Source organism: Phaethon lepturus, unplaced genomic scaffold (genome assembly GCF_000687285.1).
Source record: "Phaethon lepturus isolate BGI_N335 unplaced genomic scaffold, ASM68728v1 scaffold21292, whole genome shotgun sequence".
Taxonomy (NCBI): domain Eukaryota; kingdom Metazoa; phylum Chordata; class Aves; order Phaethontiformes; family Phaethontidae; genus Phaethon; species Phaethon lepturus.
The window spans coordinates 1-15,924 of record NW_010522886.1 but is presented as its reverse complement, the minus strand read 5'-3'; the positions used below and the strand labels follow the sequence as shown (position 1 = coordinate 15,924).

General features: G+C 36.9%; 1 protein-coding gene across 1 annotated transcript in view; it reads left to right on the top strand.

The window, feature by feature from the left end:
• Nucleotides 1-14,099, top strand: part of BTAF1 (BTAF1 RNA polymerase II, B-TFIID transcription factor-associated, 170kDa) — a gene marked incomplete at its 5' end in the record, with an annotated part of 37,326 nt that extends 23,227 nt beyond the window's left edge. The window contains 17 exons of the mRNA XM_010281972.1: nt 311-464; nt 558-667; nt 2,493-2,694; nt 3,124-3,272; nt 6,662-6,814; nt 7,333-7,454; nt 7,663-7,830; nt 8,006-8,083; nt 8,164-8,293; nt 8,998-9,139; nt 9,336-9,469; nt 10,486-10,611; nt 11,387-11,539; nt 12,139-12,350; nt 12,501-12,660; nt 13,229-13,399; nt 13,644-14,099. Coding sequence (XP_010280274.1) covers nt 311-464; nt 558-667; nt 2,493-2,694; nt 3,124-3,272; nt 6,662-6,814; nt 7,333-7,454; nt 7,663-7,830; nt 8,006-8,083; nt 8,164-8,293; nt 8,998-9,139; nt 9,336-9,469; nt 10,486-10,611; nt 11,387-11,539; nt 12,139-12,350; nt 12,501-12,660; nt 13,229-13,399; nt 13,644-13,790 — 2,511 coding nt within the window. The remainder of the gene's footprint in view (nt 1-310; nt 465-557; nt 668-2,492; nt 2,695-3,123; nt 3,273-6,661; nt 6,815-7,332; nt 7,455-7,662; nt 7,831-8,005; nt 8,084-8,163; nt 8,294-8,997; nt 9,140-9,335; nt 9,470-10,485; nt 10,612-11,386; nt 11,540-12,138; nt 12,351-12,500; nt 12,661-13,228; nt 13,400-13,643) is intronic.
• Between the last annotated feature and the right edge of the window lie 1,825 nt (nt 14,100-15,924).

The window sequence follows — 15,924 nt, the reverse complement described above, 5'->3', positions numbered from 1 at the left end:
ATGCTACTGCTGTTTGAGGTTCTGGAACTGGAACCAGTTGGAACACCTCTTGCTGAAATGGGCCTGTGTCTGCAAAAGCCATATGCCTAAATTTATAGGATTTGAATAATCTGCTATAAAAGATTTTCAATTTTTCACCTGTATAAAAAAAAATAATTTACAAAGAAAAAATTGACCAGCAAATGTGTTGTAGGTAGCTATAAACACAGTCAGAATTGAATGCTTGTATAACAATCGGAGCCTCCTTAAAAGTAATTGTTATTCTTAAATGTATCTGTCCTCACTACTTTATTAAATTATTTAATTCTAGGCTCAGAAACCTTATGTTGTACAGAGAAGAGGAGCCGAATTTGCCTTATCTACTATAGCTAAACATTTTGGTGCTGAAATGGCAACAGGATTGCCACATCTCTGGGATGCTATGGTTGGCTCATTAAGGAACAACATTCACATAAATAATTTTGGTAATTACACTTCTGATTTAAGTCGGGGGGGGGGCTGCCAGGCTAGGTGCAGTATGTCAGTCTTAAACTGAACACCTTTTCTGTTTTTAACAGACCGAAAGTCCTTGCTGGAAAAAGGAGATACTCCTGCCCAGGAGCTAGTAAATTCTTTACAGGTTTTTGAAACAACAGCAGCTTCAATGGATACTCAGCTACATCCTCTGGTAATCATATTCCAAAGCAGCTTTTGTATGAAGCAATTAAACCTGTTCACTGCCACTGTTTCAAATCTTTGTTTTGTAAGGCTTCTTTTTAGACGTTTTTTTTTTTTAATTTTGCTCAAATGATGTTTTTACTGCACTTGCTAGCCTGCCTGTTCTCCAAGTCCTGTATCCCAGTATTGATAAACTGAAGACATAGCTTAGCTGCTGAAGATAGAAGGCTGTTCAGCCCCAAAGATACTTTTTCCCCTGTGTCCTATAGGATGTTAAATTCTGTATTTGTTTATGCAGGTTGTAGAATAAACCACAAAAGCAAACACGCACCTGCAATTTAGACTTGGTCTACCTGTTTCTGGATGAGATGGCCAAACAAGCCTGCATCCAAAGTTTGTGTTATGATAATATTTATGTTATTGTGTTACATTGAAATAACCATCTCAGCTCTGCTTTATTCTAATTCCAGATTTCCTAAACCTGGAGAACCGACTGTCTCCCTGTGCAGGCAATGCAAAAATTATGGGAGACTTCAGTTACCCCCAATAGACTGGATTTGATTATTATTTTAAATTATTTCTTCTTACCCACCACTCAATGTAAAAGATTTATAGTAGGCACTGAACTGATGATTTCTACTCAGGAGAAAGATCCTGGAGTTAGGACAGTTCTGTGAAAGCATCAGCTGAATGTAAAATACTGGTTTAAAAAACCCAATAGAAAGTTAAGAAAGAAACAAAACAAGAAAGTCACAGTTATGCCTGCATGTGAATACAATTTTCAGTACTAGCCTATCTCCAGTACTATAGTTCAGAATAAATATAGTAGTGCTGGAGAAAGGGCAACAGGATGATAAAAATACACGAACAGGCTCTCATGCAAGGAATAAGTAGGCCAGAACTCTGTCTGGAAAGGATACGATGGGCAAGGATAGGCGTTAAGGAATGGCTATAGAATTCTGAGCATATAGAGAAGATTCATACAGAACATATGGAATTGTTTCTTTTCTATTTTAATAAAATACTGAAGTGCTTTTGAGTGAATTTAGCATCTGACATGGAAACTTTTTTTTTAATATTTATATATATTTTATAGTTTTATATATAGTGTGTAGTTAATGTGGAGATTGGTTTTCAGTGTGCTAATACTGTATAAAGGTTTAAAAAAAAAAATCTTAGAAAGTCAAAGAGGGTGGAATTGGTTCATCAAAGCTAATATTTAGGAACGTCCGCACTAGGAGAAATGTGACCATCCGTTTAAGATATCTGACATAAAAACATATTTGTGCTGATGAAAAAAAGGCATGCATGTACACATGTACCCCCTTGGGAAGATGTGAATTTCCTTCTAGGTATCCCTTTTGGTCACACGGAATTAAGACGACTCCTAACATGGATAATTCATTTGCCTAAACATAAATGGGATGAATCTAGGACAAATTTGCTAGCTGGAAGTAATTCTTTAATCTAAATATGTATCTAAGCAGTAATTTTTTTCTGTTTAATAAAAAGTTCTGAGTAATTAGTACTATATTTTTCCAGTGTGAAACACTTCTTAATTATCAAGGGCTTCTTTAATTTGAATTTTGACTAAAACCCTAAACTTTTTGTTACTCTGAATTTTAACTGTATTGGGGAGTAATATGTTCAAAGTTCAATTATGTTTTTCTTCTGAAACAACTCTTCAGTTCTAAACAATTAGATCTTATGAATGAGCCATTTCAAGCATTCTTTGGGAGGCAACAGTGACTTTAAAAGACTGTTTAATTAAAAATAATTCAGTAATTTGTTCATAATTCATACTAACTTTTTCCCCACCTTCCTCTTCTCTTCAGTTAATACAGCATTTGCCTCATCTTTATATGTGCCTTCAACATCCCAGCACTGCAGTGAGACACATGGCTGCTCGTTGTGTAGGTGTTATGAGCAAAATAGCTACCATGGAAACAATGAATATCTTTCTAGAGAAAGTTCTGCCGTGGTTGGGAGCAATAGATGACAACACCAAACAAGAAGGTGCAATTGAAGCACTAGCATGTATCCTTGCTTGAGTATTCAAAAACGTAGAAACCTCTTTGCAGTTGCCTAATTTGGGGGAACAAAAACTGTTGTCTGAAAAAAATGGGAGGAGGAATGAAATAAAATGTTAAGCTGTTTTCATCCTGTAGACAAGAAATAGAAGAGACTTTCATTTCCATTGCCTTTATTTTATCTATCAAAGGAAGTTTTGGTGGAGGTAATTCAGTGTCTCAAACCATGGAATTCACTGAGCTAAATGTTAACTGGGTAGATCAGAGCTTCCCCCCTGTGCCCCCTCCCCCCCCATTACTTTGTTAGTAGAAATCTTGTTCATTTCAATGTAATGTATTAATGACTTTTACCTGTTGAGTGTGAAATCCGCAAGATGTATATTGATGTCAGACAATCCTGAACTGGTAAAAACTATTTCCTTAATAACAGATCCAGGTGTAATGGAGCAGCTGGATGTTGGTATTGTTCCATATATTGTTCTTCTAGTGGTTCCAGTTCTGGGTAGAATGAGTGATCAGACAGACAGCGTACGTTTTATGGCTACTCAGTGCTTTGCAACACTAATTAGACTAATGCCTCTTGAGGTAAGCACAAAGTCCAATCTTCTGGCTTATTAAATGCTGAATAAGTAACTGTTTTTATAGATGTTTAAACCAAATCAGGTAATTGAAGATGTGTATTTTGTAATGTAAAATGAGTGAAATTGGACCCTCTGTTAGTAATTTTCTAAATTAATGTTACAGTAAAATTTATCTTTGTAAGAAACTCATTTCAGCTGTGTACATGAAGTTAAAGTGTATATTCATTGATTTTACATATAATGCTGCTTTTGCTAATTTTGGCTCAAAAGTCTTAGGAGTTACATGTGTGCTTTCCCTAGGTATGTGTGCTGTTGTGTATGTGGTCAAAAGAAATGCATAAAAAAAGCAATACTGATTTAAAAGGAAAAAATGAAATAGTAATAGAAATAGTGTGGAGATAAGTACAGTTACTTATTCCTCATTCTTAAAATCAAAAAGCACCACTCTACAGTTTTGGGCAAAATATTATGTGTATTATGATCCAGGAGTGCTTAATCAGTACAGATTTGCTTCAGTTTTTCACTCCTACTATAACTTGCATACCTCAGACACTTTGTAATATTGCACTTCAAGGACTACAAGGCTTCTAAGTAACTTATTTTCACCACCAGATGGTAATAGAAGACAGTTCAGAATTCATTTGCATGTTTCTAATGAAAAAGAATAATTGTCAGTTTAATGGGTTTAGTATCTTTTATTATCTCAGTTTTTAATTTAGGATAATAGAACCTTAGAACCCGATAACTAGCAGTCTGCCTTAAATGGGGCACTTTCTGCATGCTTATACTGAAAGTCAGCAAAGTAGAAATTAATTTCTGGTACGCTGCTGTTCATTCCAATGCCATTTCCACCAGTGCCCTTCATTATGCATCGAAATACAGTCCTATGGAATACATGTAGCTTAGATTTTTTTTTTTTCTTTAAAGCTATTTTAATAGAATTTAGTGAGCATCTCTCGAAAATGTAAAATAGTTGTTTTAGTAATACAATGTAACAGTAATAGTTGTTTTAGTTAGTTTTTGCATACATATGCATGATCAGTTCATGTTTCTTTTCCATAGTTACTCAAGAATGCCCTTAGGACTTCCCTTTCCAGTTAAGGAAGTTCAGTATCAGATATTGAGCTATATTAAATATGCAAACTTAGAGTGAAGTAGATTAATAATGAGAGAAAATATCAGTGTTGCTGTGGTACATCTTTTGAATGCTAGCAATTTTAAATGTCAGGTCAAACAAGGAATTTAAATTGATAACTGCAGAAGGGTTGAAGTCATCTCTGTGAAAAGAGTAAGGGGTAGATTGATAGGGACTAGGAAAATAGGTGTTTTATGGAGAAATACTTTATTAAGGAATCCTTTTTTGAGATTGAAATAACTTTATTATCAGGTTTTCATAGACAAATTTTCACACATGCTTTGTGTGAAAAAACTTACGGAGTGGTGTTTTATGGATACAGTTTTACTTTTTTTAATGGGAAGACTTTTTAGGGTAGTCTTGACAGACATTTCATAAGACGAACTTTTCATTTTCAGTAGTTACAGTGGTATGAATGTCCCTGAATCATGACTTACAGTTCTGTAACAAAACAAAGAGTCTAGCTAGTATTTTGTGTTAATTGCTGGCATTTTATATACTGCCTAAAATGCAAGACCTGAATTCAGCTGCTGGATAAGTAAAAACAATAGAGGCCTGAATAAGTTTGGAGTTTCTAATCTGTATTTTTATGTTAGTTTCTAATTGTGAGGAATGGGAAACAATAGCAATAAATGAGTTGGGAGAACTTAATAGAATCATAGAATAGCTTGGGTTGGAAGGGACCTTTAAAGGTCATCTAGTTCAACCCCTCACCTGGAACAAGCAGGGACATCTTCAACTAGATCAGGTTGCTCAGAGCCTCGTCCAGCCTGACCCTAAATGTTTCCAGGGATGGGGCACCTGCCACCTCTCTGGGCAACCTGTGCCAGTGTTCCACCACCCTCATTGTGAAAAATGTCTTCCTTCTATCTAGTTGAAATCTGCCCTCTTAGTTTAAAACCAGTACCCCTTGTCCTATTGCAACAGGCCCTGCTAACAAGTCTGTCGCCATCTTTCTTGTAAGTCCCCTTTTAAGTATTGGAAGGCTGCAGTAAGGTCTCCCTGGAGCCTTCGCTTCTCCAGGCTCAACAACCCTTCACAGGAGAGGTGTTCCATCCCTCTGATCACTTTTGTGGCCCTCCTCTGGACCCTCTCCAACAGGTCCATGTCTTTCCTGTGCTGAGGGCCCCAGAGCTGGACGCAGTACTCCAGGTGGGGTCACACTGCTGCAAACAGCAATGCTCAGTTTCCTGTATCATTATTTTCAATTTCATTATTTGTTCAACCATAAAAATTAAAATATGACTGAGAAAAAGATTGTAAGATAAATGGGTCAGCTTAATCTGTCCTGTTTTATTGATAAGCAATCATGCTGCAAGTTGACAATATACTTGAGCCAAATTAACTGGTATGGTGCTCACAATTGAGACATGTCCTTTTAAAAGTGAGGGTTGGAAGAGCAGTTGAACAAGTAGGCTGTTGTCTGTCTGTATGTACTTAAATACCTTTTTGGAGCACTTCTAACATCTCAAATCTGGGTTGATTTTCCCTTTCCTTAAGTGATTAGTAACTTGGGTTTTGAAGTAAAGCTAACTAAAGATGGAGGTGTCCCAGAAAACTGGGATGACAGATGTGGTGATGGAAAATATCAGTACCTCTTTTGCTACTGTATATCATTAGCAAGCAAGAATGTCTGAGCATACTTGGTCCCTAGACAGCTTCTTTGGGCTTCTGGCCTGGTATGGGAAGTGCCTGGGAAGCCAAGGTCTGCTGCTATAAACCTGTAAGGGGTTAGGTTTTTCTTTTTCCCAGTAGTTTTCATCTGCTTGAATTCGTCCTATGGATTTCAGTATCACTTTAAATCTAATTTTACTAACATCTGTAGGGGAAAAATCCATCTAACTTTGGGTGATAGACTGTGTCTAAGGAGAAATGGGTGTGAAAGGATTCTCTAGCCAGCTAGATATACTCTCTGATTAGAAGTGGAACAGCTCAGTCTTTGTAAAATCTTACAAGCATAACCAGGATTTCCCCTCTTCTGTGTGATTGTATCAAGTTCTTCAGTGTGCCCTTTGGGGCAGAATTTGTCTTTCGCACCCTACAGCCCTGGATGAGTTGATCTGCAAGGAATCAAACAAGTACAGCACTGAGTTTGCATTTATACAATTGAGAAGATTGCAGATCTTTGCCAGATCTTTGTTTGTTCAAGATGTCTAAGCTAGTATGAGTTTTGTTAGTATGAGGTTTTATTTGCTACTGTCTGTGTGAGAATTAAGTACTGTAACCCTTATGTTACCGCTTTAAAAATATTATCCTAGGCTGGTATACCAGATCCACCAAACATGTCTGAAGAATTAATCCGAATGAAAGCTAAAGAACGTCACTTTCTGGAACAATTACTGGATGGAAAAAAACTGGAAAACTATAAAATTCCAGTACCAATCAAAGCAGAGCTCAGAAAATATCAGCAGGTAACAGCTTATGCTTTTATTTTAAAAGAGCAGTAAGTTCTGGTCTGATACAATTTTGGGGAAGGGTAGGAGTTGTTCAGATGCTGGGTTTTTTTGCTTGTGGGTTTTTGTTTTGTTTTTAACTGTGTGGCGTATATCTTGGACTCTTGCGCAAGGAAGGCAAGGAAGAACAAATTAAGTTTTCTTTTAATCACACACACACACCCACACCCACACACCCCCTTTATGGATTGTGTCATTTTTCTCAAGGAATGGCCAATGGGCTGTGCCTCTCTTGGGCTGACTATGCCAGCTCACCAGTGCAAAGCCAGGCCTTGTCGTGCTGTTTGGCCACTTATTCTTCCCTTTATTCCCCTCTCCTTTGAGTGAACGGCCTGTAGTGGATGCATTTATGGTGGGAAACAAGCTCATCATTTGGCAGTGATGGATGATAGAACATACAGATGTTTGAACTGAAGCTTAACTAGCCTAAAGCCAGTTTTTACTTCTGAGGCACCCTTCTTATTTTCCGATTTCAGGATGGAGTGAACTGGCTGGCATTTCTCAATAAATACAAACTTCACGGAATTCTTTGTGATGACATGGGCTTAGGAAAAACTTTACAGTCCATTTGCATTCTTGCAGGTGATCATTGCCTCAGGTAAGCTTAAACAAATAACACTCTATCTTAAAGACTTTAATGATGGGTTTCATCTATGGTAATGACTCTGGACATAGTCCTGGGCAACTGGCTGTAGCTGGCTTTGAGCAGAGGGGTTTGGACCAAGTGACCTCTAGAAGGCCCTTCCAACCTCAACTATCTTGTGAAAAACATTTTTTTTTTTTAACTTGTTTTGATATTCTTAAAGGGCTCAGGAATATGCAAGAACAAAACTGGTCGACAGTGTTCCTCTTCCTTCCTTGGTGGTGTGCCCTCCTACACTCACAGGACACTGGGTGGATGAAGTGGGCAAATTTTGCTCAAAAGAATATCTTAATCCTTTGCACTATACAGGACCTCCTACTGAGAGAGCAAGGTAATGCACTTCGCATTTATGATTTGGGTAAAATACCACACACAGAACTTTGCAATTCATTTGACTACTGAAGCATAGTTAGTGGGCATGGTAAAACTTGTGATGGTAGATTTCATGGCTGAAATAATAACGCATGTAAGGAACGCTTCAGTTATGATCTCTTTTTTTTCTTAAGACTACAACACCAGGTGAAAAGACACAATCTTATAGTGGCTTCCTATGATGTTGTCAGAAATGACATTGACTTCTTTAGGTAAGAACTGGTTTGTTTTCTGAGGTTTTTAATAGCTTAGAATTTTAAATGCTACTTAAATCTATCTACTTCTTTTCTAGAAATATTAAGTTTAATTACTGCATTCTTGATGAAGGCCATGTAATAAAAAATGGAAAAACAAAGCTGTCAAAAGCAGTAAAACAGCTGACTGCCAATTACAGGATAATTCTTTCTGGGACACCAATCCAGGTAACTGCTTGTCTCTCTTTCTGAGTTGGGTGAGTAGTAGAAAACAAGCAAAAGAGAGCTACTTTGCAGTCCATTTCACTGTGTTTTATGTCAGAGTTGCCTTGTTCAGTGTATACACTGGAAAAAAGCCTTTCATTGCCAAATGCTTGAAACTACTTTTTTTCCCTTCCCAGTATACCCATGTATAGGGGAACGGGTGCAGGATCCATGATACTAATGAGGCTCAAAAGTTGGCAACAAGACTTTCTCTACCACTTGTTCTTTAAGTAGCAGGCAGGGAATTTCTTTATTTCTATATTCCTTTATGCCTCTAGTGAAATTAGCAAGAAATTCGACTCGGGGAGCTCTAGATTTTGGGCTTTGTCGAATATTACTTGTCTGTGGAGTATCTGTATCATCCAGGACTAAGACCACTGATGTCTCCTGGGTTTTGTTGTCCAGAAGAACTCAGGGTGGGGCTTAAGATGTCAGACACTGTAGAAAGTCCATTTATATGGAAAGGGCATGTACTTCCTGTAACTTAGGTTACATCAACTTAGGTTGATGAAAGAGCCACCAAGTTCCAGGAGCTCAAAAGTATGTTCAAGTGTTAACATTTGTAGTGTTTCCTAGGCAGTGTTAAATATGTATGGCAATGTTTCTGATAACTTGTAACAATTCGTTACTTTTGAAAATAATTTAACAAATGTTTCTTTTATGTTCAGAACAACGTCTTAGAGTTGTGGTCGTTGTTTGACTTCCTTATGCCAGGATTTTTGGGTACTGAACGCCAATTTGCAGCTCGTTATGGCAAACCAATACTAGCAAGTAGAGATGCCCGAAGCTCCAGTCGAGAACAAGAGGCTGGTAAGGATCAAACGTTAAATCTTGGTGTTCTCGTTTTCTTCTTTTAAATAAGAACCACTAATGAAAAGAGAAAGTTTGGTCAGTTCCAGTGTAAGAGATTGGGGGGTAGGGGGGACCTGAATGTTTTTAATTATTATTTTCTTTTTTTTTTCCCCTCCCTTCCCTCCCACCCTGCTGCTTCCGTTGCCTTCACTAGGGGTTCTTGCAATGGAAGCACTGCACCGCCAAGTTTTGCCTTTTTTCCTGCTAAGGAGAATGAAAGAGGATGTACTGCAAGATCTTCCACCCAAAATTATTCAAGATTATTACTGTATTCTCAGTCCTCTACAGGTATGCTTAAGAAGTGGCTGGAAGCTTAGTTTTTTCAACACAGTTAAGACCATGAAGAAACCACTTCTGTATTCTTGGGTCAATGTGATGTCAGCTCTGACATTCTCTGGGACCACAACACTAGAAGGTTTTTCTATTATGTGTTTAAAAACTAATTTCAGTCCATTTGCAATAGAGTTAGTTCTTTAGCTTAAATTCTGGCATTGTTCAACAAGAATAACATCAAGTCATCTGCAGATTTTTTTAAAGAAAACTTTCCAAGCTGTCGTGCTTTAGCTGCAGCTAGCAATTAAGCACCACACAGCACTCACTCGCTTCCCACCCTGCAGTGGGACGGGGGAGAGAATTGGGAAAAACTCATGAGTTGAGATAAAAACAGTTTAATAGGACAGCAAGAGAGGAGGAAACAACAATGATAACAATACTAATAATAATACTGACAAAGGAATGTACAAGAACAAGTGATGTCTAATACAGTAATTGCTCACCACCTGCTGATCGATAGCCTGTCCCCAAGCTGCAATTCCTGCCCCTTGGCTGACTCCAGTTTATGTACTGGGCATGACATTATACGGTAGGGAATATCTCTTTGGGCAGTCTGGGTCAGCTGTCCTGGCCGTGCTCCTTCCCAGCTTCTTGTGCACCACCTCACTGGCAGAGCATGGGGAGCTGAAAAGTCCTTGACTTAATATAAGCACTACAACTACTTAGCCACAACGAAAACTTCAGTGTGTTATAAACATTATTCTCATACCAACTTCAAAGCACAGCACTATACCAGCTATTGGGAAGAAAAACAACTCCATCCCAGCTGAAACCAGGACACAAGCTGAAAGAAAATAACTTGCAAGAGATTCCACTGTTAATGTTGATCTTATGCTACGTATAAAATAGCTTTCTTGTTTTATGATAATTCAGAACTTTAACTCATAACTAAATTCTAAAAATGACTGTTTTGTCTTACTTCCGCCGGGGGAGACACATACTCATTCTCTTATCTGGGGCCTCGTCTACAGGTTCAGCTTTATGAGGATTTTGCCAAGTCTCGTGCCAAATGTGATATTGATGAAACCGTTTCTTCAATTTCACTGAATGAAGAAGCTGAAAAACCAAAGCTTAAAGCTACAGGTCATGTATTTCAGGTACAGATTTCTTCAGTAATTTTTACTACCTAGTTCATTTATTTCTGGTAACTGTATTTCTGGCTTTAATAAAAAATGAAAATCAAAATAGTTAGATCATATGGCCACAAATGCGTAAGTTAAGTAAAATATTTAGATTTTGGATCAGATTGCCTGGAATGTAATGTATAGCTATTATGCTTAAAATTATGTTTTTGTGTCTTAAGTCATATAAAACTGTCTTAACTTTTTTAATGTGTTATACTCATCTATTTTGTGGATCTTGGATACTACTCTCAATTAAAAACTGATTATCAGAAGTCCAAAGCCTCAAAACAAGAGGAAACTGATTTTGATCTTATCAGTTGTTACACACCAAAATTAAGATTCTAAAACATGAACAAAAATGGTTCTTAAGGTTAGATCTGAATTTATGAAGATTCATGGTCTTGCAGAATTGCAGATTAAGTCTTGGCTACTCGGAAACAAAATTCTCAAAGGCTCTGCACAGCTTCCAAACGCATTTGCTATACCCCACACTCACATGAAGGTATAGGAAATGGTAGTCTTTGCACTGTTCCTGCAACAGGAACCAGGATCATTATGCTTCTAACAGTTACTGGATACAGTTTGAAATACAGGTTGTATTAATATAAATGTGCAACTTTGTTTTAATGAAAATACACCCAAAATGTGGCTGTGGCCCCTATACTTACAATCAATTTTGTTTATCCTTTTTCTGTAACTACACTGTTGCTAACCATTTATTTGAACTTAATTTCCTAAATAATTAAAGGCATTGCAGTACTTACGGAAGCTATGCAACCATCCAGCATTAGTGCTAACAACCCAACATCCAGAATATAAAAGAATTACAGAGCAACTTGCAGCTCATAATTCATCCCTTCGAGATATCCAACATGCACCTAAGCTGTCTGCTTTAAAACAAGTAAGTAGACTTGCATGTTGTGCCTTAAACTTCCTAAATTTAAATAAAAATCTACTGGCGTTAGAATTTAGAAGGTTTTGTTGAAGACTTCATCAGTATGAAAACTGATCTTAAGACACTAGTTAAGTAGCAAATGAAATAGAGTACACGGATTTATTGGCATATGCCCTATTTTTCCTGTTAATTCAAGGGGGAGGGGGAAGCACAAGCTTGCTTCAAAGTGATGATGTTTACATAGTTTTTGCTCTCTTGTCAAAAACCTTACTTTTATTCTGTTTCTTACTCCTGCCTCTCTTGTTACAGAAAAACTTTTCTCCCATTTATTATACAGGAGATTGTTAGCTTGATAAAGTTAGATTGCATTACTTTAAATTCTATTAAATTCTATTTTAACTAAAGCAAAATGAAAAAAATTACTGTTCTGCTGACACATAAATTTTTCATGGTTTGACACTTTGCATTATGTCTTGTGACTGTGACAGACTTCCTTCTGTAGTTTGTCTCTCTTATTTCTATTTTCTATAGTTCATTTAATGTCGATATTTACATGAGATCTACTGTCATTTTCATGATACACTTTAATGCTCTTCTACTTTAAGCTGCTGCTAGACTGTGGTTTGGGGAATAGTGGATCTTCAGAAAGCGGTACAGAAGCTGTTGTGGCCCAGCACAGAGTACTTATCTTCTGTCAACTTAAAAGCATGCTCGATATAGTGGAGCATGACCTTCTCAGGCCTCAGTTACCTTCAGTTACTTATTTACGACTAGATGGCAGCATACCTGCTGGTCAGAGGCATTCCATTGTTTCACGGTAAGCATATCCCTTCATAACCAGTATGAGGACAACTGTAATGAACTCTGTTATTTATATGGTACAAAATTGTTTTGTCTGCCTCGAAGTTGAGGTTTGTAAATTCATTATTTAGATGAAATTTACCATGCTTAACTTTTTTGTATGCAGGTTTAATAATGACCCATCTATAGATGTCCTTTTGCTCACCACTCACGTTGGTGGATTGGGACTTAACTTGACAGGGGCTGATACGGTAGTATTTGTGGAACACGACTGGAACCCAATGAGAGACCTGCAAGCCATGGATCGGGCACATCGCATTGGGCAGGTGAAAATCTCTTTAATTTCCCATCAGTTTTTTTTCCCTTGCTGAACTCCTGTTTCTTTGAATTTGGATAAGGTTGTAGCATATAATAAGTGATGTCTGGGGGTTTCCAGCAAGCTTTCATTCACACCGCTTTCTTGCAAACATGCCAGATGTTGACGTGTGTACTTTCTTATCCTATCCCAAGCTGGTATGCCGCCTCTTCTGTACTTCCTGAGCTGCTGAGGAGAGGCCAGGGAAGAATCACCCTTCAGTGGAGGAAGAGATGCAAATGAGAGAAGGAACTGAAGGGAAGCCCCACAGGGTTGTCCTCCTCTGCCTGGACAGGTAAAGGGTGACTGCTGTTAGTCTTCCTCTACAGCTATAAAAAGCAGTGAATTCTTAACTTCCTAAGTACAGATGTAATTGCAGGTGCTTCTAGTATACGCTGGCACAGTGTCATTCTTTTCATCTAACATCAGTGAGACTTATTGAGTACAAGTACTGAAGGGTAACTGCTTCCAGACTGTCCATGATGAATACTAAAAGGTTATGTTTTCTTGAATACCTAAGATGATTTTTTTTTTTCCAGAAACGTGTTGTTAATGTGTATCGCCTGATAACCAGGGGAACTCTAGAGGAGAAGATCATGGGTCTTCAAAAGTTCAAGATGAATATTGCAAATACAGTGATCAGCCAAGAAAACACAAGCCTACAGACCATGGGAACAGAACAGCTTCTTGATCTGTTCACTCTTGACAAGGTAAAGAGCCATTTTTACAAATACCTTCCAAAAATAGAGTAAGCTTAGAGAAAAGCTTTGCTTTGAAATGTAAAATTTAATCACATGAACACTTGAAGTTGGAATGAAGAATAGTAGACAGCGCTCTGAAAAACAGGAAGAAGTGATTATTTCCCCAAAAGAATCATCAGACTCAAAGAATTTCGTATATTCCTGAAAACATTATTCTATATATTAATTGAGTCATCTTTTTTCTTTTGTGCAGGATGGAAAAACTGAAAAAGCAGATACTTCTACCTCTTCTGGGAAAGCATCAATGAAATCAGTACTCGAAAACCTTGGAGAACTATGGGATCAAGAACAGTATGACACTGAATACAGTCTTGAAAACTTTATGCATTCATTAAAGTAAACATCGTATAGTCGTAATACAACTGCTGCTAGTTCACGTATTTTTCTGCTGATATTCAGCAAACTTCAAAGCATATATAGTGAACCTTTAGCTTAATGTGTAAATAGACTTATTGAAAGAAGAATCTTCAAAAGACTGGCACTGAGTAGTGTCACCTGTTTCACTGGGGAGTTACTCTGTCTTAAACGTTTGCACTGTATAAAAGAACTTTAAATGTAAACATTGTGAGGTGGTTTGAATTTTACTTGTTCTGAATGGCTGCAAATTCTTACTTGGTAGAAGAAATAAAACAAAGCAAGTTTTTACATATATTAACAAGTGTTACTTCTGTTTGAAGTTAAGTCCACCATTATTTCTTTCTGTATCTATAATAGTTTTGTACAGTTGTTTCAGTGAGTACTTCAGGTTGTTCAGTGTACATTTTTCTTTTAAACGCAAGTTGCTTTTATGGTGTATTAAAAAACAACTTTCAACTTAAACTTTCATGCAGATCATTTCAGGACTTTCATCACCAGAGGCAAAGCCTAGAAGCCTTGAAAGTAAATAATTAAATGAAATAATTAAATGGCACAAGGTATGTGCACCCACCTTTGTATATTGAGTATAAATATATTATGCTCTTCAGTCTTTGACACCATCTTGAGAGAACAGCTGACTTGAACTTTTTAATGTAATGAGCTATATTAAATACAGGTAATGGCCTATTTAAGGCCATGTTTGCATCCTGTTCGCAAGGGTGTACTTTTTTAATTTATCTATAAGGCTAGAATATAGCCACTTTGAGATGCATGTATTCAGTATGTTTCAATCCTATATATTTTTTGTAACTAAAAGAAGAAATTAAATATACAGACATTTTCCAGAAGTAGATTTTACACTGTCTAGGATTCTAAAATCCATGCTAAAGTGACTGTTTACTAAACTGATGCATGATTTAAAGATTCTTAAAGGAATAGGGAGGACTTTTTTCTTTAGGAGAAAATATACATAGAAATACCTACATTCAGTTTGAGGGAATTGAATAGTTGAAATTGTGTAACAAAGATAGTAAAGGATTTTAATAGCAGTGAGTGAGAATAATATGGCTGTATGTTACGCAGCTTTTTATAAAAGGGAGGCAGTAGTAAAAGTGTGTTTCTAGGTGTGCATATGTACCAGTATATGCACTTTTTATAAATATTAAATTATAGATAACTTACAGCAGTTGTCTGAATACATAGAATATATGTATAAATATAAAACCTAAGGTTTGTAGCTTGCTGTGTGCTTAAGCATCAGAGCTTAAAAACCACCAGAGACCTCAACTATGTAAAATAAGATTGTTTTAAAACAATATATATAAATCAAGACTGTTCTGCAGCATTGGAGATGAATTAATGTCACATTTCAGTAGTTATGAACTGCCATGTTGTAACTAAATTAGCATTCCATGAAAATAAACAAAACTGGGAATATATATAACTTGTATGTTGTGTATGTCCATGTTAAGGTTTTTTCTGTAGAGAATATTTTTTTCACTGTAGCTGACTGAGTAAAAAACTAATGCTTTTGGAAATTACAGATGGATTACTAGTATTATTAGTTCATTTCTACCTTCGTACATAGAATAGTTCTGTTGTGCTTTCAACTGACAATCCAAGTGGGGAGAGAGACAGATGGGGCTCGGTGTTCTGTTTGCAGAGAGATTACAATTCTGGAATACTGGGTACTTTAAGATAACTTGCTGCAGTAGTCTGGTGGTAGTGCCCAGAAATAACAAGGTATTTGAATAAATAAGCCTCTTTCTTAGTCATAAAATACTGCATATGTTTTTCTTCAAGAGTTTTGTTAGTTGCAGTAGTGGGAAACTGTTTGTCTCCTGTTGGAAAACAAACACACAGCAAAGGACTGCTTTAAACCAGTTACTTATGACATTGAGGTTGCTATGCAACTGTAATACTTTTAGTGATGGCTTTCTTGGATGTGACATCAAAAAGACTCCTGCACCTAGAAAATGGGGGGGGACTGGACAGATGTTAGAATAATTGTTTCAAGATTATTATATGTACTGGCTGATCTTAAGTGTTCTGTAAATTAACACTTTCAAAATGGAAACCAGCAGGAACACTGCAGTAAGTACATACAAAAAAAAAAA